Source organism: Melopsittacus undulatus, chromosome 5 (genome assembly GCF_012275295.1).
Source record: "Melopsittacus undulatus isolate bMelUnd1 chromosome 5, bMelUnd1.mat.Z, whole genome shotgun sequence".
Lineage (NCBI taxonomy): Eukaryota > Metazoa > Chordata > Aves > Psittaciformes > Psittaculidae > Melopsittacus > Melopsittacus undulatus.
The window spans coordinates 55709877-55737607 of NC_047531.1; the positions used below are offsets into that span (position 1 = coordinate 55709877).

The following is a 27731-nucleotide window of genomic DNA, read 5'->3' on the forward strand; positions in this document are numbered from 1 at the left end:
TTAGAAGTTGGTTTCTTTCTCTGTGGTGCTGAGCACCTTCTGTACTGGAGGGGACCATCCCTGGCGCCTCAGCTCAGACAGCCCCACCACATGCTTCTTTGGCTGCGGCAGGTCCTCCGCTGGGGAAATCAGCTGAATTAACCGCTGTGGAGAGGAAGCCTCTGTTAATTAAGCCGATAAACAAACTGACACCCAATAGTGATCCACAACCATTGCTGCGGGCAAAGGCACCTAGAGAGCTAATGCTCCCAGCTCCCTGCTCCTCTCACTGAACAGCTGTTCAAGGGAGAGGAGGGAGAGCAGGCTTGCGTTAACTGCCACCAGTGACAGCTATTTCACCTACGGACTCAAACTTAGCTCCCTCCATCTTCTGCAATGCAGGGGTGCTGCAGGGGGAATTAATCTTTAAAAAGGGTACAGAACTTGAAGCTCTGGGCAGAAGATGCTGGTCCACAGAGACAGTGCTGTGAAGTTCTGGTCTTTCTCATACCATTTCCAAACCCCTTCCTGAGCGCCTCATCTCCTCCCAAAGCCAAGTAATGAATGATATCCTGCAGTCACTTGTCCAACACCACGGGCTAGCATATCATTTGCTTGCTGAAAACTGACTAACACAGCTAGTAACTTTTCCCACAAAAAGCTGCTCAGGTTGATGCATATTCCTCCCTTACAGAGTGTGTTGCAAGCAGGGCATGCAATGCATCCATGAATTCCTGGATTAATTCCAGTGTTTCCATTCCTTGTAAAGTGTCTGCAACAATCCCATATCTCACTCATTTACTCGAAACTATTTGCTCCATGATTTCTGAATTTGGGCTCTGCCTGCAGCTGCTCTGTGAGTACCTCATTGCGTGTTTTCAGTCTTTGCAGCTTAAGCTGTCTTAATCAGACACATTAGGAAACAACTTTTGTGTTTCTTGGTCTGTTAAGTGTAATGAGGAATCAGTCTGTTGCAGTGACTGATCATAATTCCTAATCACAAACTTGCTTTCAGTGAATGGTTTGCACTCTTCAGTTGAAAGACACTGTTCCTGGGAGCATCTGTGTCAGCAAATTAATTCATTACATTTCTGCGGTGTGACTGGGAAAAGGGAACAGGTATATTTTGAGAAAACCTGTTTTCAAAGCAGGTACAACTGTTCCAGAAGGTATCATGTGGCTGGCTTTGACTTTCCCCTCAATCAACCCAGGTTTAGCAGCCGATTCCTCCATAAACCACATCCTTGGAAGTTTCCGTGTACAAAAATAACTGAGAAGTCCCTGGAAATTACAGCTAATATCATTTAACCAGGGCAAATGGAAAAACACTCCATCTGAAATTGGCCAAATCAATTCCTTGGATGTGCTGTAGAATAAGCATTAACACTACTCACAGCAGCATTTCAGTCCAAGGGCTCAAAGCACTTTGCAACAGGTAAGAAATATTGCTTGTGTAGCGGGCTGGATATTTGGGCAATTACTGCAGTGACAGCTCTGGGTCCTCATTTAGACATATGAAACCTCTGAACTCTGGGGGGTCAGACCTGTCATCATTCACCCACTCAAACTCTTCAAACCAGCCATGGGAAAGGACAGATGTATTACCACTAAATGGCCCAGAGCACAGGAGAGGGCTGTAAGAGACAGGACTCAAGGTCTGAACTTGAAGCAAACCACAACACAGCATCTTGGCACAAGGTTCACCTGCCGTTCCTCATACTGGGAGCTCTACAGCTGCCAGCTCCTTCCCAACCATGTAATCTCTTCATGGCCACCAATGGCAACCAGGGGGCTCAAGGGCCAAAGGCTGCTAAGCAGAAACCATTTCATAGCATCATACTTCTCCTCCACCTTCTTGCCTGCATGGCTTATGCCCCTCTCACTGTTCCACTGAAGACTTCCAATGTTACCGTTTCCATCTCGGCACTACACTGTATCTTATCCTGAACCTGAGACGGGCATTAGCTAGCTCTGCCACAGCTCCTGTTACTCCCTATTAAGTCACATCTCCCAGCCTGTAGATAAAAGCTCCTCTGGGCATTGATTCACCTTCCTTGGGGCAATGGAGCCAATGAGGACATCCTACAAACAGCCCGTCCCTAGCTGTGTTGGCAGTATGGGGTCCTCCTTACCATCATCCCACAATGTGACTTCCAGACTACACCAGAGCCACAGGGATGCTCCCATCCCATGTTCACCTGCTCCACCCTGCAACCAGCCATAGATGAGCCTGCAAACAGTGAGGATGGGAAAGGACCAGAAGGGAAATTGTGTAGGAATTTATGTGCACTGTACATCATCCAGGCATGGATCAGGTGGGGTATCTTGATAATGGGAGATGACACCACCTTTCTAGACCCAATTCTACCTAGGAGAAGGAAAAAGTGTCTACAGTGAAAGTGGGCAGGCTTAGCCATGGCACAGCGTAGACATTTGCAGCTGTTAGTAAGTCCTGTTTAACAATCTGGGGTACCATCAGAGAAAATAACATAGTCCTGACCCAGGAATAAAAGGGGGGCAGGATCAAGGGACAAGAAGTAAAGGCAACACAGATCATGGTTTTGCACCTGATTTGCAAGGGTGGTACCACTGAGTAACAAGAAAGCAGACAGAGGTGGTGGCCTGATATCTTTACTTACATGACCAATAGGACCACCTGAACCATAAACCAAACCAATCAGCCTGTGAGCTCTGTAGCCCACACTGAAGGAGCCCTCTGCCATCCAGGGGAGCCAGAGTTGAAGACACTGTGCTTGGGTCTATATATTGCACTGAGCATGGTGGTGCAATGTCTCATGGAAGACTGAACATTGGATGATAACCATGGGAGCTGTGCCGAGATTCTTCAGGCCCTCCAGATTGCCAACAAGAGCTACAGGGTATTCTGGGGAAGAGCCACCCTCACCCTCCCTTGCCTTCTCAGAGAAGAAATGTGGCACACGCCTCTTCCCTGGGGCTTTTCCCATGAGCCGTGTGGGAAAAGCATCAGCAACCCTCCCAGTGTCCACAATCCTAGTACCTGCTTCAGGGGTCCTTTTGTTTTCAGGAGGATGAAGATGGCGTAGAGAGGAATGCAGACCATGGAGGACAGTGCCATCAGCCAGCCGACCACGTAGCCCCAGGCCGGGTACACATAGGAATTGTTGTATTTCAAGGGTGCGTACTTGATCAGGGAAAACAAGAAGACAGCCTGCAGAGCAGAAAACAGACATAGCCAGAGCAAAGGGAGCAGCCAAGCCAGGTAGCCTAGCTACCCTGCAAGCACTGCCTGGGTGTCAGTGAGTGTTCTCTCTTGCATGAACTAGCATGGACCTTGCTAGCTGCAGCACGGCAGAGCTTGGTGCATGCTGACTGCACAAGGAGTCATCTCAGATCCATGGCCAGGCTTCCCTTCAGTGTGAAGCCTTCAGACTTCCTAAGATTTCAACTAAGCAAAGCTGGCAGCAGCTTTGAAGGTCCAGCAACACTGAGACACCAATTTATTCATATAGAAGTCAGGAACTGTAGCTCTCACTGGCAGAAGCCCTCCAGAAGTACCATGCAGGCACAGATTTACACCTCTCGGGGCTCTCTAACACCAGGGTGCTCAGATGATTTGGGCTGTTTTGAAGATTTCCCTGATTTTCAACTCCTGCTGGAGCCTGAGGACAAAGCACTAGAAATCTTTTGTAAGCTGCAGCTGTAGAATCCATCTGCATCCCCACTGAGGTTAAAAAAATCCCAACTCTCAACATCAGATGCAGGAGCAAAATGTGGCTTAGAAATCATGTAAAAGTCAGCGGAGCAAGACTGGACGTAAACTAGAACAGGCAAGAACATGCCTGACTCAGGGTGCATTTTCTTTAAACACAGTTGTCACAGAAGTTTTAGGAGATATTTAATAATGTAGAAAGCAAGTGTCTGTGGAAAATTCTTTCTGAGCCACAGGAGGTCCCAGAAACACAGGCTGAAGCAAGTATTTCAGAGCAGGGTAGTTCTCACCGGTCTTCTTTTCAAAAGTAGTTTGACCAAACCTCTCCAGACTTTGAGGACACATTTCCCTTTGCCTTCCCAGTAAACAAGTAGCTTTTCAAGCTCAATTAATTTTCCAGGCAAAAGATAAGGCTTACAAAGGGAAATAAACACCAATCTCAGCTATGGACAAGCTTCTGGTGTTCCATAACAGCTTGAAAAAATTACAGCAGCAACTTGAAGACAAATCAGCCTTTCCTACTGAGAACCCAGGGACCCAGAACAACATGTCATGTCATGTTGTTGTAATTGCACTTACCAAGCACATACTGGGGGTAAACACCAGCCAGCATATCTTGATCAAGGGCCATGGCCGGAAACCAATCATGTCCTCAATGTTGTCGTAGAAGCGGTTGGCACCTTGTCCACCAGCCAGCAGAGAGACAAAGTCAGAGGTCAGATCACTGCTGTTTCCTTCAACCACTATTCACATCAGATCCCAACTTTCTTTATCCTCAGTGTTTACTCCTGGCAAAGCCACAGCTATCTCAATAATATAGCAGCAGGTAATGGTCCTTCCTGGCTTTGAAAAGGCCCATCTGGAGTTAAATATGTATGGAGGTTTTTAACTTCAGCCATAACTTATCAGAAGGCTTGACATAGAAGAAAAGTCTTGTCCTACAGACAGCAGCAGCTGTAAGTGAGAAGATATAGCACATGTGCCACTAAGAGCTGGTAAGAACCAGTTCAAGTCAAGGAGGGGTGCCTGGTTTATAGATCAGCAAGGGAAAGCCCTTGCAGGTTGAGCACATGGGATTGTGTGAGTCCAGAGTGCCAAAAGAAACAAAGAGAGTGGGGGACACCAAACAAAACCATTTTTGTAACTAGATCAGCACACCAGGGAAGTCACATCAAGAACTGCCACTGAGCTGGGCATTTCCCCTGTCAACAGTCTGCTTGCCACAGAATGTTTTATTGTTGGCATAGACCTGTAAGACCTGACAACCTCCTCTGGAAACCAAACCTTCCATCTGCAAGTGCTGCTGTCCTTTTCAATCGGAGCTGCTCTGTGGGTGCCTCATCTACTCCTTCTCCTCTTACTAGTTTCACTTACTAGATTATGTTGTTCACAGTATGTGGGACCCACCTGAATCCCACAGTGTAACAGAGAGGGGTATACCTCCGAAGGGCATCCAAAAGTCCTGCCACTGGTCAGACCCTAATCATTGACTCCTCTAAACCCAAAGCTCAAAGAGGGAATACATGCAATGGTATATCGAGGAGACGACATAATGCAGATAAACTTCAAGAGACCTTTAGTAGTAAGCTTTAGGATGTCTTCAAGGATCAAGCACCTAGTCAGGGCCAGAAAGAGTTGTAAAGTGAAGAAGAATCAAAAGGTCATTGACAAGATGCCCTAACATTATCTTCACTAGAGCTAACCAGAGGTACTATATCAGACTGCCTCAGGTAAAACAGGGCAACAATATTGAACAAACAAAAAAATGGATCTGGCCTGCCCAGGAAAAGGATTACTGGTTAAGCACCTTGGGATGAAATAATACTGTGCTTAGCTGATAAAGAAGGGCTTTGCCTTTAGGGGTGTTTATTCAGCTATGAACTCATGGCGATGCCGCGGTTCCCACATGCAAGTGTGATGAGACCTTGCTTCTTTGCATCTTAACACCAGAAAGCTCAGCTGAGAGAAATATGTGCTTAGAGGGCTGGCCACACTTGTGGGTGTTTGGGGTTTGGTGAGTTTTATTTTAGTTTGTATTCTTTATGCCTTAAATTCCCATGTTTCCTTTAAGTATGTGAATGTTACAAAAGCACATTAAGTGTGCTTTTCTTTTTTGTAATTCTTTGCATTATTTTCTATACCCCATGACTAATGTTTGCAGGAAAGCTCTTTTGAAACAGCTTTCTGCAGTATTTAGGCTGGGGTGTGAGAAAGGGGAGCAGGCAGCCAGGTTCTTTGAACACTTCATGGTTCCCATCTTGAGTTGGCAAGTTAACAAGTAGCCTCAAGCAAAGACAGCAAAGACAACAAGCTGTGGCATATCAAGGGACACGCAGCCTTGTGTGGGAGCCCAGCCTACACCAGAAAACAGAACCCTAAAGCTTCCAAGCTGTAAATATCATCAGGCTTCAGATAGCGTTTCTGAAAATATACTGGGGATGAAAGGAAGATGATATAAAAAAATTACTTTGCCAAAAAGCCAGAATCTTCCACAGGGTAAAAAAAAAAAAAAAAAAAAAAAGATACATAAATGATGTGACTAGTGATTTAGAATATGAACATAGCATAATATTTTGTACCATGGAGTGTTTCCACAGAAACATACTGTGATGTCAAATACGTGACTGATGAATTAAGTCATAATGCAACTTTATGGAAGCCAAAATATTACATAGCAATTAAAGACATGCAAGACCAAGTTTGATGAAACCTTGGGTGATACGGTTTAGTGTGAGGTGTCCCTGCCCATGGCAGGGGGGTTGGAACTAGACGATCTTAAGATCCTTTCCAACCCTAACTATTCTATGATTGTATGATTCTATGGCAAACAAAAAGGAGGACATAACAGACATCCATTCTCCATCAAGAAAGCAACCCAAAACTTACGTTGTTAGTTATGGTGTGTCTTCACCTGTCCTTATCCTTATTCTCTCTAGTACAGCTATCAGGTACTGCATTTCCGTGGCTACTGTGGCAGTCAGTAGGTGATCCATTGAAACACAATGGGGACTGACATGAATGTCCTCAGAGAGTATATGAACAGGAGGTTTTACATGTTCTACATTTCACAGGCAGATGAAAAAGTAATCAAGCTTTAAAAGTCATCAGTTTAATCACTCATCATTGGGTTTTGAGCAAATTAAGAGCTGTAGGATGTGTGCAGTCCCCCTCTCTTCCCATCATACTAGAAGAATTAGATAAAACTCCTGCAGAGAAAACCATAAAGATTTCCCCAAAGAGATTTTTGTTGAGTGAACAAAGATGTTTGCTTTTATCCCCAGTATCCCAAGACAAGAAAGAATGGCAGCTTTCAAAGCTGCTGCATGCTTTTCTGATAACTCATTTAATTTTGCTACATACATTCATGTGAATAAATTTCACATGAAATCAACTAGATATTTGCATATATCCATATGCCTTGTCCTTATGGAGCCCTTCTTATTTTACGTAGCTTGTAACAACTGCAAGTGACACCCAAAATGAAAGGGACAGAGATTTTATTCTATTTTTACAATATTCAGAAACAGGGAGCTTCACAGGTCTCCTAATTTGGAATATAGGGAAATAAACCCTCCCTTTAAAAACTTTTCTCCCAAGCTGCATTGTTTTGCATTCATCTAGATCAAATTTCATCCACAGGATTTCAATAGCTAATAACCCCGGCTCTATGCCATAGCGCTAAGCTTGTGTATGCTCCCTCTCTGTCTCAAACCTGCAGCATCAACATCTGTCCCAAATCTGTGCAAAATGCCAGCAGCAGAGGCACCGTGGCACTGCAACAGTGCACCCTTTGGGTACCAGGTATGGTCCATAAATCAGCATATATTGCCTATAACTGGTGCATCTCAGAGGATAAAGCACACACAGCAAGAGCAAGCCCAATGGGCAGGATCCAGGCAGGAGGAGGCTGATGCTTTTGTCAGCCACACTGCATGTGAGAGAAAGAGGGAGAGAAAGATTTATACCAGCACAATGTGAGCTCACCCTGGGGGGACCCACAGGTACCCACTGGCATCAGTTTGCTTTAGCTTTGTAAACAGCTCTAATGGTTTCAGCTGCTGCTCTCCTGCAGCGAGGAAGGCACTTGCTTTCTCCTGGAACAGCTAATCCTAATGTGCACACTGTGACTGCCTGGAAAATATCCTCCCTGCAGCACACTTTGGTGTCATCATGTTGTCAATCCCAGTGCTCAAAACCCATGCCTGCTTCTCTGAGGGCTGTGCATCGCAAAGTGGAAGCAAGAGAGGAGAAGGAGTGGGGGAAATCCCAAATCCCTCTGGCACTCCCCTCTAGGGAACATGATCAGCAGGTCCAATGCTTCACGATCCTTTCACAGGCAGAGCAATATGTGAGGAAACCCTCAGATCTTTGCAAGAGCAGCTGCCTGGCATCAGTGGAAAGCTGCCAAGTGGTGGGTGGTTGGCGTATGTGCTGGGAGAGGGGAAACTCAGACCAGATATTTGTGTTAGCAAAAATGCTGTAATTCTTCACAGTGTAAGCAAGAGACTCAGCCCTGCCAACACCCAGGCTGGGGAAAAAAAACATCAGTTGGCACCAGGCACTGTGTTTTCCATTAAAATGCCTCACCTTGGCCCTCTGAGTACATTTAGGACCAGAATCATCCCAAAGGATGCAAAGCAGAACATCAAGAGGGTAAAAAAACCAAAAGGGAGTAAATGAACCCATGATGGTGAGAGAAAGAGTAATTTCTCAGTCCCCAGCTGCTCTGTCTCCCTTACAGGCTGCTGGGCAGCATCACCTCTCCTGCTGCTCATTGTCTGTTGTTGCTCCTCTCTGTGTTGTTGGAAAAGGCATGTGGCCTGTGTGACCATAAAAATGGCAGGAGCAGGCTATATAATAAAGCATAATCATAGAATAGTTAGGGTTGGAAAGGATCTTAAGATCATCTAGTTCCAACCCCCCTGCCATGGGCAGGGACACCTCACACTAAACCGTGTCACCCAAGGCTCTGTCCAACCTGGCCTTGAACACTGCCAGGGATGCAGTTTAATGTAACTGAGCATGGTAATGATGAAGCCTTGTCACAGATGGGTGGGAATCTCCATCCCCCTGTAAATTCCACAGGGACTGGCTCATTAATATCTGGCCATGGCGTGATATTGCAGGCTCTCAGGTGAGCTTCCCTTGCAGAATATCTCTCTAGAATAAATCTCCCTTACAGATCTGCTTTTCTTGCATTCTGCAGAGGTCAAGCAGCTGGACCTGCTACCATTTCAGTAAGAGAGGAGCATCCAGACTAGCAATTGGCTTCTGCTGTAGGTAAAGCATTTGGAGAAACTGATAACCCCTTCATCAGTAACTGCACTACAGCCAATGCAATGTTTATAGCACCAAAGAGAGCACAAAGGGGCTGACTGTTTGCTGTCTCTTCTAAACCAGGACAGAGGTGGCACCAAATGAAATTAGCAGTGACAGATTCCAAACAAGGCAAAGAGAGTGAATCCTCAAGCAACACCTGGCCATGGAGCTCCCTGTTGCAGCATTTTGTGGATGATGAAAGCTTACCCAAGTCAGCTGGGAAAAATGACAGAAAGGAAGTAAACAGATTTTACTTCTGGCTTTGGGAATGCCTGCACAGCAAGCAGAGTATTGCATCTGGCTCTGGGACCCCCCGACATGGACCTACTAGAGTGGGTACAGAGAAGGGCCATGAAAATGATAAGGGGCTGCAGGACCTCTCGTGAAGAAAGTCTAAGAGAGAAGGGCTTGTTTGCCCCAGAGAAGAGAAGGTTATAGTGAGACAGTATCATAGCCTTTCAACATATAAAGTGGGATTGTAAGAAAGACAGAGTGAAACTTTTTACTAGGGCTTGTAGTGACAGAATAAGGCACAACAGTTTTAAACTGAAAGAGGGTAGATTTAAATTGGATAGAAGGAAGAATTTCTTCACTATGAGGGTGGTGAGGCACTGGCACAGGTTGCACACAGCAATTGTGGATATCCCATCCCTGAATGTGTTCAAGGCCAGTTGGACAGGGCTTGGAGCAACCTGGTCTTTTGAAAAAACCCCATTCCCCCATGGCAGGAGGGTGGACTAGATGACCTTTTGAAGTCTCTTCTAACCAAAACCGTTCTACAGTTCTAATAAGTTGATAGAAGCTGGAAGAATATTCACAGAAAGTATCATTGTCAACTTTTCTGCCATTTTACTCATTAGTGAGTGTCCACTGCTGCCCATCAGAAGAGACACAACCTGATGCTCATGCCTACAGTTTTTATCTCTGGTTTAGGACACCCACGCTGTTCAGTGTATCTAGGAGCCAGCAGGTGCATGACTGTGGGATGCTGAGGGTCTGGTCTAAGGTGACATTTACTACAGCTTTGTATGATCCTTCCAGGCAGTTAGCTCTCTTAGCTCCGTGAAACAAACGAGAGAGAGCAGCTGCTCTGCATCACACACAACTAGACACTTTCTCTGAAAATCAGCATCCTAAGTGTGAGCTTCAGGGAGGTGAACTGCAGCCTGTGCACTCAGGAAGAGGTTTCCTGTAGGACAGTAAAGGTTGGACTTGATCTTAAAGGTCCTTTTCAACCTACTTGATTCTATGATTCTGTATCACAGGATACTCTTCTTACTGCACAGACTAGCAAGTAGCTGGTTTCCTTCTGATGGTTCGTGGAACTCAGATTAATCCTGCTCCTGAGTACTTTAGTTGCAGACTTCACTGAGAGCCAAAGCAGTCCCTCCTGTTCCTTTTTGGAGTGCCATCACAGCCCATGCAAACGGGAAGTGTGTATCATTGCAGAAATAACACACAGCAAGTCTGCATCCCAGCAATTAGTGTTAAATCAACTGACAGGATTAAACTGAAGGCACAACATAAACAGACAGTAACAGAGGCCAAAGAACAGCAGTCACTTCCCTATAGCTCATTTTCTAATTTAAAGGGCAGATGGGCAGAGCAGCAAGGTAGTTTAACATGAGGAACCTTCAGAGAGAGAAAACCCATTCCTACTACAAATGTGGAGCAATTGAGAAATAATGCAAGTAAACACAGTAGAAATCAGACAAGAAAGAGGGTAATTATTGCACTTCTTCTTTGCCCCTTAAGGATTTTTTCTATACATTCCTACTTCTCAACCCCCCATCCTTGCCTTGAGAAAGAGCAACACGGGCTTTTGCCCTCCACTCACCATACACCCATCCTACACAGATGACCTCAAAAATGGCCAGGAAGAGCAGGCACGTGCCACTGGCAGCATAGTAGTCAAAGAGCTGGAAGATGTACATCCCACCCTGTTGAAGAGGTAGAAAAGAGATAGTCATGGCAGAACTATTCCATGTCAGGGAAGAATGACTGAGGCAAGCAGAGTAATAGCAGAAACACTGCCCCTAGAGCAAATGGGAGAAAAGGAGATTCTCTTGGGTCTGTCCCCACCTCTGTCCCAAAAAGACAGTCAGGTCTGGTGACAGGAGAGCATTTCATGTATGTTTTATGATACTGCTGGCCAGGCTGGTTTCTGTGTCCATAGGAGCAGGAACCAGTTTGTTTGCTTGTTTTAAACCAGTTAGCAAGTTTTGAGCATCATTTCAAAATACCATGTAGCAGTGCAGAACTTGGCACCCAGTAGGGTCAAGACATTCAGATACCTCATTCTAGCTGCATCCATCTTTACATATTGCTCATGGCTCAAGCCCTGCAATGATAGATGCATGTGGTTTCCCTGTTGCTTCTGCCTTCAAGCTGAGCTCTCACAGTTGCCATCAGCTACATCTACAGGTCAGTGGATGACTCCTCTCTCATAACTTCTTGTGTTTTCTCAAAAGAGAGCCCCTCCAATACAAGTCAAGCAGATGCTTTCAAGTAGTGTTGAAAGGCTCCAAACACTGCCAGAGTAGCAGTGCAGTTACCCCTTCATCCCATCACATATAAAGTAACCTCCTGCAATGATGGGAGCTGCCCTCATGCAAGGGGGCATGCAATAGCTATGGGAACCCCTAACTCAGTTTCTCTCAAAGTTCTGTTGATAGCAATGGGAGCTGCCTTCAGCAAACCCCGAGCCAGGATCCTGTTGGAGGATCATTCCACCACTAGTGCCTAAGAGGTTTAGCAGGAATTAGCTGTCACTACACAGCATATGGAGGCAACTCACCCCTGCCCAAGGAGTGCATGCACAGCACACCACTGTGCAGGAAGAGGTGGTTGGCTATTAGGTGCAAAGCAGGGCAAACACTGTGCATATAGTACCACACCAATACAGCTCTGCTCCTCCAGGTCCCAGGGATCTCAGGCTTCACTCTGGCTCAGGCAGGGTTACAGTGCAGCCATTATCCCCAGCCTCTCCTCCTGCTGCTCTGCTTCTGGTGGAAAGCAGCCAGCAAACGATTGCTGCCCTTAGAAGAGCTTCTGCTTGTGTTGCTAAGCTTGCTTTAGCCACCAAGCCTGGTATTTGTACAAAACTGTATGTCAGGCACCCTCCCTGGGCTGCAGGACCATCTCTCTGGAAGGCTCAGTTATACAGCCAGTACACTAGCATCACAAAGGGTAAAAGCAGCACCAGCTGTGAGAGACACCAGCTAATGCATTAGAAATGAAAGACAATTAACAACATCAAAGACAGCTTGCTGCCTCTACCCAATCATCCAGTACAGTCTAGCAGGCTTCCCGGTGTGCATCTGGATAACCCAGCTATTCCTTTCTTACCTCAGTGACCAGCAATAAGCCCAGCAGGTAGCATATGACTGCAATGGCCAGGATCAGCAGCTCCCGACGCCCCTTCTTCCGAAACACTTCCGGGAACATGTCAATAAGGGCTGTTACCATGCTTTCCACACAGACGAACTGCAGAAGACAGGACAGAAAAGTCAGTGTCTCCCCTTCCCCAAGCACACTCCCTCTCTCACTGCTCTTTTTTTGTCCATCCACCCAAATCCTTATTTCTTTTTGTTTTCTCTTTTTGCCTCTTTTGCTGCCACCAAGGGCCAGCAGCAGCTGCTAGGGACCCAAATACAGCTCAGTATATCACTGAGCTCTCCTCTGGAGCTGGCGACCAAAGGGATAATATATACTGCCTTATGGGGGGATGAACTGTGAGCTGTATGAGGAGTTGCCTCAGAGCAAATAGGGCATGCTGTTGCACAGCAGGAATGACCAAGTGATGGGGAGGCAAGGGGAGGACTGTGCTCCCCAAGCAGAGTAAGGAAGCACCTGAGATGGCACAAGGAACCCTTGTGACAGAGGGAAGCTTCCCCTGCCACCAGGAAGCTAAAGAGAGCCAGGTGACTATAGGGGAACAGCTCAGCGCCTTCATACCGGAACTGGCTGCATGTTAGAGGAGGGGGGGCTTTTGCTGTACCTGGCTGTCCAGTCCCAGGAAGATCAGCATGAGGAAGAAGAGGCAGGACCAGAGCTGAGACACAGGCATCATTGTTACTGCAGTTGGATATGCTATGAAAGCCAGGCCAGGACCTGCCAACAGACCACAGGATGACCATGTGTGGTCCCCACACCTTCACCTGCCACCACCACCCTGCAGTACGGAGTGAGTCACATACTACTTTAAAGCTCATATCACCACAGCTCCCTGCCTACACAGGGCTGAAAGCTGGGTTGGAGAGCGCTGGTCCTGCAGACCTTGCTGCAGACACCCATAGCGATGGAGGATGTAGATAACATCCTGGGCTTTACTTCTGAAAGTCCTCTCCCCTTCAGGCTCTCTGTTTTGCCTTGGCTCTGAAATCTCATGGAAAAACCTACCTGATTCAGCCACTTCTGCAATGGGTACACCCTGCTCTTGAGCCATGAAGCCCAGCACAGAGAATATGGCAAAGCCAGCAACCAAGCTGGTGGTACTGTTCAGGAAGCAGAGCATGAAGCAGTCCCTGCAGGGGTGAGACCAGAAAGAAATCAATGTTTCCTGCTGCACAACAGGTCTACCTGGGATCATGTCTGTTCAGCTTCCCTGGTCAAACAGCAAGGACCAAGGACTACCAATGCTGTTCTTGAACTCTATCAGAAGTAAAATGCTCAGAACAGACCCAAAAAAATCAGCCTACCTACCTTGTACCCCACTGTTCAAGAGTTAAAGGACTGTATGTGGCTTGTGAATGAGATGCCATGATATACATAGAGTCACGGCAACAAAAAAGGTGACAGGAGTCAAGAGAATGAGAAAAAACACAGAGAAAGTGAGGAAAACAGCAAATTAGGAAAGGGAAGAGGCTGCAAAAGTAAACATACTCAAGAAAGAGGGGCATGTGGGGCAGCCAGCGCTAAGTTGCCAGTCCGAGGCACCTAAGGCATTAGAGGAAGGTGTCAGTGCACCATTCCATTGGTGGCAGATGCATTTCAGGATAGCCAGGGAAAAGTATTAATTGCCTGACCAACAGCTGTGGCAACACTTATTGGAGAACAGAAGAAGAGAGATGATTGATGTCTCTCAAGTACCATTACATTTTCCCATCCATGCTGGAGTAATACATGAAGGAATAACAAATTTCCTGCTCCTTGGGGCTCTGCAGAAAGTGTCAGAAATGGTCATGATGGCTTCACTGAGCTCCAGCTCATGCCATGGATAATACAGATCTGTAATTCAAGGGCCAGGAGGAGGCCAGACAGATTTGATTAATCTCCTTGATAGGATAGAAATACCACTGGCAGTATGTTACCCTGATGATAGTAAAGCACTGGAGACAGGGGGCTCAGCCATCATCTTTGTACCATCTCCCCTGCCTAGCAAGTGACAGCAGAGTTGGCCATGCCACCCCTGAGCACTCCCCCTGCCAAAATAGCCAGTGGTGTCTCCACAGTGGCTGGAGACACTCTCCATTCTCAAACCTCCCCCTCTTCCAATCTCTCCCATTTCCAGGCTGACTCACAGAGGAAAGCACTGCTAAAACCATTTTCTGGAGCCTCCATGTTCCCTCAGCCACTCTCCATGCTATGCTTCAGCTTCTGCAGCTTGTTAGTCAAAGCAGCATGATCTAAAATCTCCCCTGTGGATGGATCCTGCCTCAGATGCAGCTCTGTGCCATTTATCTCAGCACATTTCTAGACGGATACGAGGAGTCGGGGCTCCTCTTACCTGTAACAGTTGTTGGTGTATTTGTTGTAGCTGCCCAGAGCTGTCAGGCACCCCTGGCAGATGGCATAAGAGAAAAGGATCTGAGTGCCTGCATCCATCCAGACCTGGAACAGAGAAGGTCAGTGGTCTCCAGACATGGCAACGAAATAGACAAATGGCTGTACCCTGTCTAGCATCAACACCTCCATCCATGCAGAACAACCCCCTTGAGACAGAGAGGGGCTCAGTGGATGTAAAAACTAGGATACCTCTCTTGGAAAACTGGACAGAAAATCATCCAGGAAAAACTTCTTAAGGGGACCGTATCTCCATATCTCACTCATGGTAACACCACTTCTCCATCCTGTGTCTTTGCATTCTGCATGGAAACACAGCCCTGGCAGCATAGCTCTGACTGAAGTTGAGCGGCAGTGTCTGTGGTTCCTGCATGGCTCAGGGTCCACACTGGTGAATCATCCCAAATGCAGGCCAGCGGGTCCTTTGTATGATCAATGCTTCCCAAACTAGTTCCCCAGATCTCTGAGGCTACAGTGCGGGATGAAGGGCAGAAAATCTCCAGGCTGAGAGATTTCAGGCCAGTGGGGTGTTGTGCATCCAGGCTCCCCTTTTCTCGGTCATGTCATGGGAAAAGCTGAGTGGGTTTGTTCACCAGTGCTTCAGTGCTCTCTTCCATGGAGGAGTCCTTTTACTCCATGTGTTATGGGTTGAACCCATACCCTCCCAGGGACAGTCCTGAGATGTGAGTTAGCCAGCAGACAGGAAAAGAGCATATCTTCTATTTTCTGTTTGTCTGTGCTCCTCTCACTCTCTTTTTCTTCTAAGCAGCCCAAGCTGCAGACATCCAGATAGCTGCAATTTTGCAGCCTGCAAAAACTCACAGCCCAGGCATTGCTGCTTAAATTCACACAGGTCTCTCACGGATAGGCATGTACACGGGAGCCCTCCAGGCATGGGTACACACCCTGCTTTACACCAAAGCACCACATTCTGCCTTAGGCAGCTCTCACTCCTACTAGGCTGGGTTGCTGCAGCCTGGAAAGACCATGCCAGCCTTAGTTAGGCTGTGAAAGATAGGGAGGTTTTCAGTGAATAAGCGCTGACCATGAACAAAACACACTCAACCCCAGTCACCCCCTGTTATTTATTTTTATATTAAAATGCCAGTTTTGTTCAGCTGGCTTTTTGCATTGAGCACACCACAGACTCTGTATTGACAACACATAATTGCATCTGAAAGCCATTTGGGGGAAGACAGTGTGTTTGGCAGCTGGTTTAGGAGCAATTGGGGCTTTGGCCATCTGGGAAGATGTGGGAGGTAAGCTAAGACTGCCGGCTAAGCATATTGCTTGGCTGCCTCCATGAAAAGATTTAGAGGGGAAATAATTAGCAGCAGTGTCATTTAAACACTCTTCTGGGGAGGGCATGCATTAACACCACCCTGGGATGGGAGAGGCAGGCTGCACAGCATTGCTGAGCCCACATTGGGAAAGGAAGCAACCTGCTGCTACAGAAAGGTGCTGTAGTAGACCATGCTGGGGGACCTACCAAGACAGGTCCTGCTGCCTGCCCTGTGCAGCCCCCAAGGGTGCTGCCCACCTCCTACAGCTTGGGCTACCTTGCAGATTCTGGGTTCAGCTGCATCCTCTGCCATAATCTGAACTGGTCCTCCCTGGGTATGCAGCATCTTCCCTACCAGGGGGTTTTCCATGGGCTCCAATGAGACCCTTTGGCCAGCCCCTAACCCAGGCAAGCAGGACCAGCCCCTGGGATGTGTGAAGGGAACCTGCTGTCCAGCTGGAGCACAGCCTGTGTTACCCGTGTGCATTTGGTCTCTGCAAGCACAGAGGCCCTGCACTCCCTGAGTGGGGGCTGTTATAGCCAAACAAAATGCTAACCAGGCCAAAAAATGCTCAAAAAGCAGTAAAGTGTTTCCCCCACCCTTTCCTCAATTATGTGCATTTAAGACCCAGCAAAACCATCTGTTACATGGTGAATCTTTCATATACTCTTCTGGTTTTGCTGAAATTATCTAATATGCCCATATGCTGCAGACACACAAGCAAAAAGGCTGTGCTGTGCAGGGGGACTAGACCCTTCTCAGCTCTTTTAAGGATGTCTCAAGTGTTTGCCAGTCTCCTTCCAGAGAAGACAGCTAGATCCTCTCAGCTAGCAGCAGGGCCAGGGCGCTGGAAGCCTTCCTGTGGCCAGCACGTGCTTGGCCAGCACCCACCTGTGGGTCTGCCAGCCTGGAGATGTCTGGCTTCAGATAGAAGACGATCCCCTCGACAGCACCTGGCAGTGTGACTCCTCGCACCAGCAGGATGATGAGCATCACGTAAGGGAAGGTGGCAGTGAAGTAAACAACCTGTGTGTGCAGGGAAATAGAAGAGAAGGTCATCAGGGAGGGGGTGAAGGCATCATCTCATCCTGTCTGCAGGCCCCCACCCTGGCAAACATCCCTGGATGCTGCTGTTGGCTATAGCTGCTACTGCTACTGTAAGAGAGAGGTGGGAAAGAAATTAATCAAGGTTACATGTCACCAGTGATTTAGTTAATCTACATTTTGGTCCTCACCCAGGACTCTGTCACTGGTTCCTCTGCTTTATTTTCTCTTTCCAGTCAATGTAATTTCCCTGCTCTCCAGCTGTTCTCTTCATCTTTCTAAAGCTGCAGAAGAAATGCAAATCTCTTCCTGTCACTGAGTTTTAATGAGGAGTTATTAAAATGGTCCTATTCCCAGCAAGAGTTTTCCAAATTAAATAGGGACTTTTGTGAGACACCTCTGATGGGCCTCATTTCCAGGGGTGCTCACACAGCTCCTTCATCCCTTCCATGCCTCTGAGTTCACAGGTAAATGGGGGCAACTCAAAGCCTTGGAAGAAAATATAGACCATTACGTTTGTAAGACCTTCTTTTCACTTCTTGTGTGTGATATAACTAAATATTACAGTAGAATTAATCATCTCTAACCCCTTGCCTAATGTAACAGTTTGGGGGTTTTTCTATCTGCAAAATATCCATGAGCAAGTTGCAACTTCCTAACATTTACTCATTATTAAAATTCATCAAAGTAATGTGAAGGCTTGTTTACTCTATGGATTTGTAGTGAGAGGCCTAAAATGACGTTTTTTCTGCTTAGTGATAATTGGTCAAATAAGTCACAGTACATGGTATTTTTGCTGTTCCCCAATTGAATGAGAATGTGAGAGCTTTTGGCACAAGTACTAAAGTCTACCTTCATAAATCATTTCTGGGGAACATTTGTACACATTAGCTGAATGCACGGGGAAAGGAAATATGGAAAGAGCACAAGAGTGGGCAAAATGAATAAAAGAAAAAGGCTTTTAAAGAAAATGGAGTCTTCATGGTGTTATTTGAAACTGTGCTCCTGAGGTGGTTATTGTTTCTGGAAGTTTGGACTCCTTACATCACAGAAGCATAAACACAAGGGTTTGGCAGAGTTATCAGGTTAGAGCAGCCTTTCAGTCAAACACAACATCCTGTTTACTCTGCAGCTCCTGAGCAAAATTATGTACCTACTCAGAATCCCTGGAACATCCCTACTGCTTATCCTATTACATACTCAGTAAGGAAAAGAAGGAAGGAGTTGATTTTTTTTACAGCATCCCTGTAAAACTCAAAATTACTACCTGCAGAGGAGAAAACTGGCCTGTCTGACCTGTGGTATGGCTCAGGATAGAAAAAGCCACTCTGTATTGTTGCACCACATCCATGACATTGAGCTGGTACAAAGTAATACTTATATCCAAACAACTGGTGATGGAAAAACCTTCTGTGGTCCCAGAAAAGCTCTGCCCAAGGAGAAAGCTAAAGAATTTCAGTAAGGCTGGTTGAGCTGATTGGGTTTGCAAAATCAAACCAGAAAGTGAGAGGAAACAGTGAGTGCATGTTGTAGCTGGAATGGTTTTCCTGGGAACATGGAAGGTTTTCTTCCTTCTGATGCTCCTGGTTTAAACACCACAGTGCCACCTTTATAAGACGTATCATTCTGATCTTGGGAGATTGAGTCTGGGAGGCTTGGTTTGATTTGGTTTGATCTGCATGGAAGAGTAATTAAATCATTCCAGGTTCCCTCAGCTCTCAGCCCTTTTCACTGAGTCTCTCCTTTGGTGCTGGGAGCATCAGAGATTCAAGATTTAAAATGTGGAGCATCCCCTCTCCCCACAGATGTGGAGTCTGGCTCTTCCTCCTTGAGAATTGGTGGACAGCAACAGCCAGAGTCATTAGCAAAGACTGGGAGAAACCTAGTGAGCAGAGCAAGCTTGTCTTGCTCTGTTAAAATGGGTGCCCAGAGAAGTTTTAAGGTGAGAGATGGGATTTGATACTGGAACACGGGTGTCCAGTACTACAGGGAACATCTGGCAGTAATAAGGATAGTGCTCAGAAGGAAGAAGTCTATTGCAGAAATTGGTTTTCCTCCCTTTGCTATTGAGACATCCTCTGGATGCCCTCAAGACCCAACCATCATTAATGATTCATCCATCTCATTGCAGCTCCAGGAAGCAAGGAGGTCTTGAACAAGCCGAGGCCTTAGCGGCATCCCTGGCACCCACCCCAAGGCATTACACACTCATTCAGTCCAGAAGGATAACCAGTCCACCAGATCCATGGGATCAACATCAGGAAGGAGCACTGGCTCCAGCCTTTCCTGCAAAATGCAGGAAGTGATCAGCTGAGCCAGAAACTACAGAGCCAGGGAGAATACAAAGGACAGCACAAAGAGTCCTCTCCCACTCCAACTATTGTGCAGGATAAAGAAGTAGGAGAGATTTATTATCTATTCACTGATCTGGTTACAGGCAGCAGCTTGTCTATTTTCTGGAGTGTTTAATTACTGTCAGGAACAGGCAGCTCGCCACTGCAGAGGTTCTTGTTAAAAACACCAGCAAGCCACACCAGGACAACACGCTGGTGAGTGGATGACTTTCAAGGGCAGCCGTCAGCCATTGTGCATATCTGCAAAGAAAAAGGTGACCCAAGATCTTTCTCTGTCTTCCTCTCCCTATTTGACCTACTCTCCTATTCTTCCTTGCATGAGTCCAACACAATAGGTATAAATCAGTATGGCACTACCAGGTTTTAGGTTTGACTTTGATGTTGTGTGCCTCCTGCCTCTTCTTCCCCAATCTCTTTCCCTTTTCATGAAGTGATGTATAAGGAGGTTTATGGACCAGGACAACAGTCTCCATTCCTACTTTGCCTGTGGACTTGACCCCTTTCCAGATGCAGAAGTAGCAGATGATCCACGCCAACAGGAGACACAGAGCCAGCTCCCAGCGCACGCTGCCGAGTTTGTGAATACCATCCGTGAGCCCCAGGACTCGCTTCCTGCCAGTGTTCAGGGACAGGGAGAGAAGCATTAACACCCCAGACCCCACTCATCCATACACAACTTTCCCATATTACCCCATCCAAAGACTTAACAGACTATCCACAACACATCTGCCCAGGATTCCCCTCTCTGTCGCTCTTGCTGATGCTCCTCCACCATGTCCTGTAGCTGATCCAAACCCTCCCACTCTCCAACCCCATGAAACCGTGTCCATCAAACACATGCAATGCAAAATCACTACCTGCTCCCCAATCATTTCAGAAGGGTCACAGCTCTCAATAAATAGTATGTCCTAAGAATAGGGCAGGAGAGGTGGTCCAGCACTGTGCAGGCTCTTTCTGAACTCATGGGCTCGTATTATCTTGTATGTGCCCTGTGGTGGCTGCAAGGGGCAAAGCACAGTCAGCCTGCTCAGAAGCACTTTAGGAGCCATAAATGGGAAAAAGAATACCTCTGAAGCTGAATCCCTGGCACCCTTCTTCTTTATGAGACCTTCCTCAGCTGAGTGTGGAGAGGCAGTGTGGCCACAATAGCCATCTCAACCTGTGCAGGCTGCAGTGATGACCCTCTCTGGGACACTGTCTGGCCTGCTGCAGGGCCCTCCTTCAGAGGTGTTTTATTGCCTGCAGCCCCATGACCAAATCTCTCCAAGTCCTTCTCTGGCATCTCACACATATGCCTCAGATCCTTGCTCTCCAGGGATGAGCCTGAGCAGTCTGATGAACCACTTCCCTTGGGCACCAAGCAAGAAGAGAATAGAAAAGGCACCAAGAAGAAGGGAAAAAGCAGCTTCTTCTCTTTTTGTTTCACTGCACAGAACTATTCAGTCTTCCCTGGCCTCTCCTGCTTGCCTGACAACAGTAGCCTTCAACACCCATCACAAGCACCCCCTGCTTACAGCAAGCACTCATCTTTTCTTGGTGCCTTTTTCTGCGGCCACAATTGCCCAGACACTTCAGTACCAGAAAGGGAACATGCCTGTGCATGTGTGCACATGAGCATCCTTAGGCAGGCACAGTATGAGCAGCCTTTGGGTTGTATCTAGTCCTCGTGCCCCTGGGTTCTGTGCCAAACTCCTTGGCAGCTCAGTGCATTGTGCTCTCTGCATTTGGGTCTGACATGTGGCACCTCACTTGGCTCTAGAGAGATGCACAGCCCTCCACCCAGATAGTCCTACAGCTGCTGCATTTGGATGACAGAGGAGCCTGAACAGAGGGAAAATAATCACGTACTCCCAAAACTCAATCATTGGAGAGGTGGCATTCGCAGGCAAGGTCCCATTGTCCAGTCTGGAGCGGTTCAGAATGTCCACACAGAGATCTACCAAAAGAATAGGAAGCTCATGAGCCAGAGGAAATTCCAAGGCCCCTCCATGAGGGATGCTTCTTCCCCTCTGTACCCTAATGCTCACTCTGGCAACACACAGATTCTTCTCCCTATGCTACAGAGCATCTCATTAAACTCTTGCATCTCATTAAGCATCTCATTAAACTTTGGCTCTCCCCAGCTACAAATCCCAATCCAGCAGTAGCCAGAGGGCTTTGGGAAAGGAAGAGAGGAAGGAGAGAGCAATTCCCTGCCAAATGTAAACCAGATGGCTGCAAAATATGGATTATTGAGACATAGCCACTAGTCAGGATAGAAAAGCACATTCTCCTCCAAGACCACTCACTATTCCCTGCCCACACATGCATACATATGCTTACACACAGATGCCTTCATGTTCCACTCTTCCATTCCCAACCTTGCCACATAGCATGAAATCACTAAATATAGAGGAAAGGCCACGCATCCAAGAAATGCACCGCATCTTGCATTTGGCAAGCAAAAGACAATTCACCAGGAAACCAGGGAAGCCCAGCTGTAGCTGGGAATCTTCTACCTGTTAAAAGAACATCTATGGCTTTCAACTCTTTAAAAGGCTGATTACTTCTGCTGGGGTGAAGGGGCAGAGGAAGCTGTGAGTGAATGGCCCATGAAGGTGGAGAAATCTAATACATCACAGAAATTAACTGTGTGACCCAAGAGAAAAAGTGAGGAAACTGATCTGCCACCAAAGCTCTTCCCAGTGCAGCTACCCTATCCTTCCCAGGCACAGCCCAAGTGCCTTGAACAAAACCAAAACCAGGGGTTTTCTCCTTGGCACAGTTCTGTGAATTGTGGGCATGAGGAGATGAGACCCCTGGCCATCGTCATGGTATAGAGGCTTGTATGGATATTATTAGACCAGAAAAACAATGCCTTTACAGCTTTGCTTTACTGGTTCCTGCACTGGGATACCTGTACTAGCAACATCCTTCATCCTCCATTGCAGGCTTGGTCTGATTTAGCCAAAAGCTGAGTGCACAAAATGAACTGTTCTGAATAAAAAATATATTCTACAAAATCCAAGTAATTTCTTGGAATTGAGATGGATCTGAAAGCCAACCAAGGGAAGGTGTACCTGAGTTCCAGGGGTTATTACAGGTGGCCCATGGCAGCACCGCAGTGAAGGAGCTGAACAGGTAGAAGAGTGCCCAGGACAGGATGACGATGTAGTAGACATTCAGATAGCCCTCTATTACTTGTGAGGCATATCCAATTCCTGTGAAGGAAAGCAAAAGAGATGAGGATGGGGCTGCCAACCAACTCTCAACACATAAGGCTTAACCCCAAAGACACAGACCATGTTGTGATAAGAAGGGTGCAGCACCAACCATATGGCTCACTAGAGAAAAAGGGAAGACCTACCTCAAGGAAACAGAAAGGATTTTGTGACTTTGCATGCAGGCAGGAAACACTGTTGGTATCTCTAGACAGATCTATGGTGAACAGAGAGGAAAACTTTCACTGACAGGAAAACTTTATTCTCATCACTACCATGCTCCTGCATTATACTGCCTCTCCTGCAGGAAAACCAGATCTGGCTTTTAAACAAAAGAAATGTAGGTGAGTTTCTTCCTTCTGGGAAGACTCAGGCAAAAAGTGTTCTCACAGCTGATATACATAAAGCGTTAGGGCAAAAGTACAGACTTAGAAGCTGAGCTCTGGTCTTTGGTCCTGCTTCTGCCAATTGCTGTCTGCAAAATGTGGGTGTAATAAGGTCTCCTCTGGACAGGAGAACTGTGGATGTGGGATTCATTAACACATTAATGCCATTAAACAGCTTTTCCCTGGGCCTTAGGAGTTTTGGTTCTCATACCTGCACCTTAACCACAACCGCACCCCAACTCTGGGCTATCAGACCACTGTGGGAAGTTTGTCATTTCCACCCTAGTTTGCAGGACACCAGCCTGCAGATTCTGCCATAGCAGCCCTGGGCACAGCAATGGGCAGGGAAAGCATCATGAACCAGACAGCCTTCCTCGTTCTCTTTTCTCTTCAGTATTTCCCCTGGACTACATTCAGGTCTTTGCACTTCCATCCTCCTCCTCTTGCTCAACCTCTGAGAATCTCAAAGCAGAGATTGTGGCTTGGCTGGACCAGCACAGCCATCAGCCAGCATCCCATACCCTCAGTTGTGTATGGGGGGGATGAAGGCACTGCCCCTGCACATGCAGCAGTCAGCAGGAGGGATAACAAGACATGGAAAGAGAAGAAGGGAGGGAGAATAAAGGAGAAAGAGGGGGAAAAAAATAATAACATTTCCAAAAATGTTTCTACATCACAAAGTGTTAGAAAGTGCTGCCAGTAATTCCAGGACCTCACCTTCAAAGATGGGACAGATCTTCCTCCAGGCAGTCACCCCTCCCTGGCTGGTGTACTGCCCCAGTGCCGTCTCCAGGAAGAACAGAGGGATCCCGCAAGTGAAGAGGAAGATGAGGTAGGGGATAAGGAAGGCTCCTGCAGAGAGGGGTAAGATGCTGCCTAAGAAACCTCTTTAAAATCTCATCCCCACCACCCTTTGCCAGGTCACAACTGGAACCAGCTGGATAAACAGCAAAAATTCTCAGAATTAACTGCACAACCTCTGCTAAAGAAGACCAAGGTCTCCAACACTGTCATTACATGGAAAAACACCAGGCATGGTCTGTCTTGTGCTGCTGCAGTACTTCTGCATTTGGTCTTGGTGAAAGCCTAGAGGTTACGAGTAGTCAGGGAAGGGGATAAGAAAAAGCAGTCCCTGCTTCACTCCTCTTTCAGCAGGAGTCAGGCGAAGCAAAAGGAGCCCTTGTTTCACATAACCACATTTGCTTTGCCTTTCCTGGGAATCACAGCAAACTCCCACTTGCCCAGAGGATACAACCCTGGGGGCTGGTGACATTTCTTGGTAAGTAATACAGTTGCCAGCATATAAATTTCCTTTAAATGCATTTCACATCAAAGTTGAAAAGCACTTTGCACCAAAACAATGGAAATAGAGAAAGAGCAACAGAGTATCCCTCCAGCATTTTCAAAATGAAAAAGTTTAACTTCTCTCTTCAAATTCATTTTTTTTAATCAAAATATAGAGAAATGTCTTTAAAGAAATCAGTCTGAAATAGCCCTCAGATAATCTCTGATGAAATGGAAGAGACAGGGGACAGAGAATGTTTTTTTCCATAAAAAATGACCAACAAAAACAAAGCATCAGAAAATCAAACCAAAAGGGAAAAAAAAATAGGTTTAATATCCTGTTCAGTTGTCTGAAACTCAAACACCCAATGTTTTTGCTGTTCTGCTTAAAAACTGCTCCTGAGATCATAGTTTCTATGCTGACCTTCTTTCTACCACCTTACAGTCTTTCTCCCCATTATTAGTATAGGTTTTCACACTTTTGCTCCCCTCCAAACAGGCCAAGGCCATTGCCTTTCACACTGGAACTATTGTTAAGGTCTTGCCACCCTATATAGTAAACTTCTGGTCATGAGTAACTCCCACCATTAGTGCCGGGAGAGCACCTCAGCTGTTTGAACCAAGATGAGGGCCCCCTTTCTCAGCAGAAGTAGACACTGTCCCCCAAGCCCTCTCCTCCCTTGCCAACACGGGCATCTGCACTGAAATTCCTTCCCATCACAATTAACAACTAGGAATACTTCCCCTTGATTTTAAGCCAGTAATGTTACAATAATAAGGAACATCCAACTTTCCTTGTGAAAACACAGCTGTGCTGTATCTGCAGGGGACCTGGGGCCAGAGGATGGGATGCTGATTCACAGCATCAGTCCAGGTTTCCAGTGCAGGGAATGGGAATTGCACATGCTGAGCTAGAGGCAGCTGCTGCTTTCAGTGCTGTAAGACATTCATCTGTATGCCAAATTTGCAAGAGAATTTTGTTATCCTGCACACAGATGAGCCTTTCAGCAGGTCTCAGACCCTCTCCTCTGATACCATTTGTCCCAGAGATTGATCCAGTTTGGTCTCTGAGTAATGACCTCTAGAAACACCTCTATTGTCTTGTGTCTCTTAACTTTATCCTCATAGTAGTTACCAGCAGCCACTCCAGTTGTGACCTCCTCCCCAGTTTGCTGTACCAGTGGAGGAGACTCAGCCCTGAGAAGAGCCCCCAGAAACAGACCCCCTTTGTTTATGAGTCAGTAACAAGGTCAGGATGCTGAGCAATTTGATTAAATTTGAAAGTGCAACCATGGACAAGTTTACATATGGTTGCTTTATGGCAAGTTAGCAGTTATGATATCTGTCTTTGCAGCTTTATAACCATCTCAGTACATGAAAAAGTGGAGAAAGGTGACAGGATAGCAATATCCAGTTTGGGGGGGGGGGGGGGGGGGGGGGGGGGAAGGAAAGGGAGAGCAGCAATGATTTGCTCTAGTGTAAGGCATCCCTGCCCATGGCAGGAGGTTTGGAACTAGATGATCTTAAGGTTCTTTCCAACACAAACCATTCTGTGATTCTATGATTTAAAGGTGGGAAAATACCTTTTTTGGCATTCTCAAGTACTTTTCCAATGGTGAGAATATATCTGAGTGTCATGGGAAACAGTGCCTTGTCCTGTACTAATTGGTTTGCCATCTGATTCCCTAGAGCCCTAGAGAGAAGAATGACCTTCTACAGTAGTAGCATATTTTATGCAAAGACAGTGTCTGAGCTATGAAGGAAGGGCTCTCCCATCCTGATCTTTCCCAAGCCTAGAGTTGCTGGCTTCTGAATCTCAGTCTTAGATATTCCAGAGTAGTTTAATTGAAAAAAAAAAAAATAAATCTATTCAATAGATATCTAAAATGAACAAAAGTAGCCTTTTCACTTACACTAATTAGCATACAAATTGCAAGGACTACTGAACTGGTTACCATAGGCATAAATTATGTGAAGATATCATCTGAGCTCAGGAAGAAATTTTCCATGCAAAACCCATGACTTCACTGAAGTGTTACTGCAGAACAAGCTGCTCAATCAGGCGCACCACAAGTGGTTACTAACCTGTGCCAGTCTGACTTGCTTTTGGTGCCTCCAGTACCTACCATCAAAATATCAGAGAAGGAAACTGGAGGATTTGCTAAAAATCATCCCAGGTTCAAGAAAAACTCAATTCCTTTTTCTTTAACCATCCAACCCCTATTTGGTTCAGAGGAAATATTGTACTGAGTCCTGTTTGATTTGGATAAACTGCAGCAGCAGCACAGGGGACAGGGAATTTGGTAGACCTGGAATGAACTCATCCATTGGTAAAATCTCAGAGCAGCTTGGGAAAGAAAGGATTCTGTGGCATGATCTGCAGAGAAAGGAAGTTTAAAGCAGGAGGAACATGCAAGTCCCAAAGCATTATTTCGAGGTGTCTCTAGAGAATGAGAACAAAAGAGAAGTTATTGCTGTATTTGACATGTAATTTATTATTCCTCTTTTTCTTTTACAAAGTTAGGTTTCGATTCACCAAGAAAAGTTAGTGACAGTCAATTATTACCTTCCTCTTTCCCAGTTTCATCTTATTGTCATGAGAAAGTTTAATTTTTAACTATGTAACGGCCTTATTGCAGTGCTATTGGAAAAGGAAAGTGACGCAAGAAGCAAAAGGAAGGGGAACAAATTTCCTGGGGACAGGTTTCACTAGCAGTGGGTTGACCACCGGGATAACTATTTCTGGGAAAGATATAGTAATAATGCCCTTCTAACAGACATCAGCCCGTGACAAGGATACCAGCACCATCAAAGGCTTTGTCCTCTCTAACAAGGGGCTGAGAGAGGTGGGGGTGACATAGAGAGCAGGAAAAAAGGATTTTTACGGAAGAAGGTTGCTGATGGCTTTCTGACTACTCATAGCATTTGATGATTTCAGATCACCTGTTTCTCAAAATGCCCAAGAGCCTTAAAGAGTTACTAAAGCTCAGTTTGGCCCTCATACTTGTGAGATGTGCTTGGAGAAACAATGCCCGCTGGGGAGATTCACCACTCAGTTTTTTGTTCCTCCTGGCTTTGGCAGGAGCTAACTTACTAGAGGAGAGAATGAGAGCATGTGGGAGTACAGGAGGCATAGGAGAAATGGATCTGGGCACACATGTACCTCTTGTCATGCCTGCAGACATAGGACAATTCATGCATACTGCGAACTCACCACCACCGTTCTTGTAGCAGAGGTACGGGAACCTCCACACGTTACCCAGACCAATGATCTCGCCAGCCACAGACAGCACAAACTCCATTTTGCTGCTCCATTGGCCTCTCTCTTCCATTTCCTCCTGTTTTATCTCTTCGAGAGCTGCAAGGACCCCATTGGGCTCTCCTTCCTTAGCCACAGCTCTTGTCAT

General features: G+C 46.4%; 1 protein-coding gene across 1 annotated transcript; it reads right to left on the bottom strand.

Moving 5' to 3' along the window:
- LOC101879294 (sodium- and chloride-dependent betaine transporter) lies at positions 1 to 27731 on the bottom strand. The gene is made up of 14 exons (XM_005144379.2): positions 27539 to 27731; positions 23758 to 23892; positions 22514 to 22654; positions 21303 to 21390; positions 19934 to 20066; positions 16948 to 17082; positions 14718 to 14821; positions 13391 to 13515; positions 12990 to 13102; positions 12338 to 12475; positions 10827 to 10929; positions 4250 to 4350; positions 2999 to 3169; positions 1 to 144 (listed from the first exon to the last, which is right to left on the bottom strand). Exons 1-14 carry the CDS (start codon positions 27729 to 27731, stop codon positions 1 to 3), a joined length of 1824 nt encoding a protein of 607 aa, XP_005144436.2.